This window comes from Habropoda laboriosa, unplaced genomic scaffold, assembly GCF_001263275.1.
Source record: "Habropoda laboriosa isolate 0110345459 unplaced genomic scaffold, ASM126327v1 scaffold205, whole genome shotgun sequence".
Taxonomy (NCBI): Eukaryota; Metazoa; Arthropoda; class Insecta; order Hymenoptera; family Apidae; genus Habropoda; species Habropoda laboriosa.
The window spans coordinates 477,060-483,392 of record NW_017100322.1 but is presented as its reverse complement, the minus strand read 5'-3'; the positions used below and the strand labels follow the sequence as shown (position 1 = coordinate 483,392).

Sequence of the window (6,333 nt, the reverse complement as noted above, 5' to 3'; positions counted from 1 at the left end):
ATAATTTTTGGAAAGTTAATAATTGCTTCTATCGATAGTATTACTTGATGATAGAAAGCAAATGAACTTGTGTCTTATTAAAGTTCAACGGTGATATTATCGAGTGTCAGACAGTATCACTGCCGTCTCCTAAACTGTGGCAAAGTGTGCCCTTTGTTTATGATAAGTGTAAAAAGTCTGCTCGTTGCGTTTACCTTTACCGAACGACTATTAAACATGTACATCGATATTTTCCATTTTCTCGATAAAAAAAAAAGTAATCGATGGGTAAGTTTTAAAGTATTAAGTGCAATTTTTTCAATCGTGATAAAAAAAATATCAAAACTTATTTTCTCTTTAGGAACAATTTATTACAAATAAAGGGATAGATGATAACAAATTTTATGAATGTTTAACGATAATATGGCGTTTAATACAAAATAGTTTCTAAATGATCTTTATACATACATATATATTTTATACTATTTTTAATTCATTGACATCAAGTTCAAATGTACATTACATACAGTCATATCGTGGAAAAGATAAAAAAATTATAAGGACCCTCTTCGTTTGTGTCATTGTCCTTAAAAGACTGATATTTGACTTCGATGTACATCGATTAGATCATCATCTAGGGTAAGCAGTACCATAAATGAAAAAAACATGGCAAATGCTGATAAAAAATGCCAAATGTCATGATTATCAAAAAAGTATAGCAATTTGCAAGGTTGATTATAAAGGCGAGATTGTGCTGGAGTAACCGCCCAAGAAATATTTTTGGTTATGAAAAAATATAAAGCACCGGTCCACGATATAATTGATAAAATAATATATATTAATGGCTGGAAGCGAATCCGTTCCTTATGACAAATCTGAAATATTACAAAATAGATTAATGCATAATATATAGATAACTTATAATCATTCGTGTGTATGTACATACCTTCATAACGATATAAAAAAGAATATATAAAACTAAATTGGACATTAATATAGTTAACAAGAAGACTGCAAAATTTTTCTGATGATATATATTTCCAAGTATCGCGAGAGCAACATTACATGAATTTCCTATGACAAGCATAATAAATCGTTTCGGGTACGAAGGTAGAGGCAAGCCCGTAATTTGGGAACGAATATCATATTTACAGCTCTAGAAAGATATAAAAACCGTGATAAACTGTGCCTAACAAAAGTAACCAAATTAACGTAAGATGAGAAATATCAAATTCATCAGATGCATAATATTACCTGTATTACTTGTGCTAGAAAATCCCTACATTTCCATTGCCCCATATAATAAATTTGAAGAGTGAGAAACAGACAAATCAGTAAATGCAGAATTGTAAATATAATCCAGAAATATGTCGAGTCATTTAAAACTCCAATTAATTCTATGAAGATGATTAACGCCAAAACTCCAAATGTCACTGGTGCTCGTGCATTTATGTCAGGATGACGAGTTTGATAAATTTTAATCATACATAGCACAACTATGATATACATAAAACTCGTATCTACGTGAATAATGCAATCATTAATAACATAATCATTATAAATGTAATGAATCACTAAAATGTCAATACAAACTAATTTTCATCTTACCAAATTGAAAATTGCTTCGATTTGGGCACACATGGTAACTTCCTGAGAGTATTCCTTCCATGATAAGTGCAGTAGCCATTGCATAAAATATTCCATAATGTTGTGGTATGCCATAACACTTGTTCCTTTCTCTCTCGAATTTATTACGTTCCCGAGAGTATATTAGAAATATAAATAGAAAACCGAGCATGATGTACCCAATATTTGAAAATATATGATTGAAATCTGATACCACTCCAAGTGGATGAGCACATAAAAAGTTATAATAACACATATCTTGGTTTCCAGTAATGTGAAGTATATGTTGGTATGTTGTCACCAATTGCAAAACGGGTAAAGTATAAAAAATAGCAACTGTTATCAAATACAATAAATATAATTGTGATTTATGCCTAAGAATTTCTGGATTTTTGCGAGCCAAATCGCAAACTGAAAGTATAAGCTTTGTTCGTACTACTTCTTTAGCGGAAAAAGCATCTTGCATTATATCAACGTCGTCTTCATCCAATGAAGAGTCATTTGAAGATATTGATTGATGTGATCTAGGCTAAAACAAATTATGAATTTAATTAGCAAAAAATGTTTATTTTTGGTATTCAAATTTCCTTCCATTTATATAAATAAATACATTACCTCTTTTATTGTTGAAGAATTTGGTATAGGTTCATCAATATAGTCTTGATACAGCGACTCCCGCTTAATTTTACACACTACACTTATAACATAAATTAAACAGAAAACAAACATAAGTAATGTTGCAAATCCGGATGCAATAATATAATTTTGCTTAGTAATACTGGCATTTATTGTTAATGTCAATTTTTTTTTTCTTGGAGAAATCATACTGCGGGCTCCATAGCAATCAGTATCATCACTTTTTACTACAAGTACCACAAAGAAACCCAATGGATAGTCTTCTTTCTAAAAAGTATTAATTAAAGTAAAACTTTTATTCTATTTTGGAACAAATATAATTAAGAAAATTAGTTTTATTTATATTCCACAATATATTTCGGAAAATGTATTAAAAGCTAGTCATTAAAAAGAAAAATACATACTGGCACAGTAATACCACCCTGTCGACTAACAGTTTGCCAATAACCAGCATATTCAATGTTCCTCTCTAAATCAAACACAGGACACTAAGAAAAAAATAATTCATCAATTGACAATAATATATTAATCTGAAAATTGTAGAGAATTAAACTCACTGATGTATTTTGTATTGAAACTGTCATACAAATATCACTATCAGACTCAATATGAACAATCACAGAATTTTCCACCTCTTCTGAAAAGGTATAACCATAATAAATTGGCTGTGATGGAGAAACTTCAACTGATCTCTTTTCTCCAGAGCTAAAGGGCAGAACAAAATTTCTTTATCTTTATAACAACTAGATTGCAAATCTAAAAATCAAAATCAATCTATTATCAATATTTAATAATATGCATACCTTAAATAAAAATGAGTTTCTTTTGTCATATTAAGTTTAAATGAAATATTTCTATGATTAGCAGTGGATAAACTAACAGTAACAAATTCTTCTTGATCCTCTAACTGATTCGAGTAATATTTATTTGAACACAGAATTCGACTTGTTTTATTATAAGCTACATCACCAAAATACATACTAGTTACTACAAGAGGAATTTGCCATGATAAGATTCCTTTCTTTTGACGTGCAACCACTATAAGAGGTAAATCATGAGTGGCATTGCTTTCAACTTCTATTTTTGCAGTTTCTAACAAATTTACCTGAAGATAAACCAAAGTTAGATAAATTACATGCAAAATATAACAAAATATCATATGAATTTGTATCAAACATTTGTACTTACACTGTCAACAGGATATAGGAACACATACTCAATAGTAGAATTAATGACAAGTTGATATTCTTTTTTGTATTCTGCTACAATAACAATAGAAGAAAGTGACACAGTTCTCGAAGAAGTAACTTCATACGAGTTAAAGAACAATACAGTTATCACGATTAAAATTCTTTGGACATTTAACATTTTAAGAATACAAACATAAACACGGTTCGTGTAAAAGTACTATACATTAAATTGTAAAACTTTAAACTAAAATTAAAGCTAATCATAAATTAAATTGTTCAAATTCATCATTTTCTGAATAAATAACCCTTTCAGGAATACCCGCTTTGCAAGACAACACTATGCATTAGGCTGATTAGCGCATATTTCCAATCAGCTGTTTTCAATAGATACATTCGAACTATATGTATGTATGTATATTGAACCAAACATATCAAATAAGGAACTAAAGTCCGAATTCAAAACAAATTATTTTCCATTATAATTTTAATAATCGAGTCATCTAAATACGTATTATTTTTATTACGCATTTTACTTATTTCAAGTATTTAATAATTTTGAATATTTCAAACAATTAAGTTTAAATACGTTGCGAACTTAAAGGTTGTATTGCATTGTTTTGTAAGCACTCAATATAATTATTTATATTATAAAACTAATATTTTGGACTATTTATTTATATGCAAGTGATGACAATTATTTGTATCAGCATGAATAAAATTACTATAATTGACAATGTTATTCAATATTCCAAAATATAGTTTCTATTCAAAACATAATATATCTTATCACCAAAAAATAACAAAAATTATTTTTTAAATATAATAAAAATAAATACAATTAATAGTGTTAATGGAGTAATTCTTTTTGGAACACATTCTGAACATACTATTCATTATGCTGATTCGGCTTTAGTCATTGTTATTAAAGATGGCGGTATCCGTGGCACCGAAGGATGTTAATACATATTTAAGTCAAAATCAAAATGTTGCGGACAAGGAATTGGCTGCAGAATGGGCGCAACTTGAAGAACTATACAATAAAAAGTACTTTTTATTAAATTTCTTAAATTGAGTGCATGTTTCAATAGAAAAAATTGATTTGATTTTCTTTGTCCGGTGACTTGCAGGCTTTGGCATCAGTTGACACTTAAATTAGAAACATTTGTTAAAAATCCAACGCTTCAAAAGGGAGATAAATTGGTACAGTTATACACAAACTTTTTATCTACCTTTGAAAACAAGTAAGTATAATCTACACATTTGTTTAAAATATTAATGCATAACCTCACTTATTTCACTCGTGTAGTACTTAAGACATTATTTTATTATTACTTTTATACATAATTCATGTACTATGCACTGTTTTGTGTTTAGGATAAACCCTTTATCTTTGGTAGAAATATTAGCATATGTAATACAACAATTTCAAGATAAACAAGAAGCAATTAAATTCTTGGAAAAAACTGAGTCTAAAGTTAAAAGCAGTAATGAAGCTGTTGCTTTGTGCAAAGTCCTTATAGGCCAGATTTTACTTGAAAAGTTAAATAATCAAGAACAGGCAAAAAAGATTATAGAAGAAGTAGAAGCTATGTTGGATAATGCTGATGGGGTTACAACAGTTCATGGTAGATTTTATTTATTAGCCAGTCGTCTGTATCGTCTTCAAGGAAAACATGCTGAATATTATCGTACTGCTTTGAGGTACTTTCATATTGAAGTTTCAAACAATAAGCTTTATTCGCAATTCAACAATATGCATTCTTTGAAGATAATTTTTGTGTTTCAGATATCTAGGTTGTATTGACTTAAATAGCTTAAGTAGACAAGAACAAGAGCAGCATGCATTTTTCCTTGGATTAGCTGCACTTTTAGGTGAAGGAGTTTACAATCTTGGAGAATTATTGGCTCATCCTGTTTTACAGTCCTTGAAAGGTACACAAAACTCTTGGTTGGTTGAATTATTACAAGCTTTCAATGCTGGTGATATTGTTGCACTTGAAAGATTAAAACCACAATGGAGTAAAGTTGCGGATTTAGCAGCACAAGAATTAAAATTGAGGCAAAAAATTTCTCTCCTATGCCTTATGGAAATGACTTTCAAACGCCAAGCTAACAACAGGTTTGTATTTTCTATATTGGAAAAATATTGAGGTGTCAAATAATATAAAACAATCTATGTCAATTAAATTATTTTTTATTACAGGCAGTTAACATTTGCAGAAATTTCTCAGGAAACTCGTTTACCTCTTGGTGAAGTAGAGTTACTTGTAATGAAGGCTCTAGCTCAAGGTTTGGTTCGCGGTGCTATTGATCAAGTAGCAGGAACCGTCAATATGACATGGGTACAGCCTCGTGTATTAGATCGTACACAAATAGCTGGAATGGTTCAACGACTTGATGGCTGGTGTAAAGATGTTAGTTCAATGGAGCGTTTACTAGAATCTCGAGCATCCGAGATCCTTACACTTTAATATTAGGTTTGGTAATTTTCCATTAATTCGTTTGTAAGTTTTATTTCTATATCTTCATTAACTCATTGACTTACCATCATTTTAAAAATAAAAAAATATAATTTACTACAATCTATATAAATAAATAAATATTGCAAAGAGTAAAATTGATTTCATCATGATAAGTCAATGTGTTGATAGAAAGGAAAGTATGAGATACATTTTCCTAAATACAAAATTATGATGCTATTTACAAGCGAATTGAACAAAAAGATATAAATTTATTTTAAACCTAACATCCTGAAAAAACAAGTTAATACAATTTTTAATGTTTCCATAGAATAATTATTTGAATTTTTTGTGTTCAGAAACTTTGTACTATGATCGAAATATTAATAATAACAATATATATTAACATTTATCGCGTTTCTCTTGATTATTCACGTATACTT

General features: G+C 29.1%; 2 protein-coding genes across 2 annotated transcripts; one reads left to right on the top strand and one right to left on the bottom strand.

The window, feature by feature from the left end:
• Nucleotides 1-410: 410 nt before the first annotated feature.
• On the bottom strand, nucleotides 411-3,609 carry LOC108574366 (SID1 transmembrane family member 1-like). Its single transcript, XM_017936945.1, has 9 exons — nucleotides 3,426-3,609; nucleotides 3,045-3,333; nucleotides 2,799-2,946; nucleotides 2,646-2,729; nucleotides 2,216-2,508; nucleotides 1,588-2,129; nucleotides 1,234-1,499; nucleotides 926-1,135; nucleotides 411-854 (listed from the first exon to the last, which is right to left on the bottom strand). Exons 1-9 carry the CDS (start codon nucleotides 3,607-3,609, stop codon nucleotides 567-569), a joined length of 2,304 nt encoding a protein of 767 aa, XP_017792434.1. The 3' UTR covers nucleotides 411-566.
• A 750-nt stretch (nucleotides 3,610-4,359) lies between these two features.
• On the top strand, nucleotides 4,360-5,902 carry LOC108574376 (26S proteasome non-ATPase regulatory subunit 13). The gene is made up of 5 exons (XM_017936957.1): nucleotides 4,360-4,475; nucleotides 4,559-4,672; nucleotides 4,806-5,132; nucleotides 5,218-5,550; nucleotides 5,635-5,902. The coding sequence occupies exons 1-5, from the start codon at nucleotides 4,360-4,362 to the stop codon at nucleotides 5,900-5,902; spliced, it is 1,158 nt and encodes a 385-aa protein (XP_017792446.1).
• The last annotated feature ends 431 nt before the right edge of the window (nucleotides 5,903-6,333 follow it).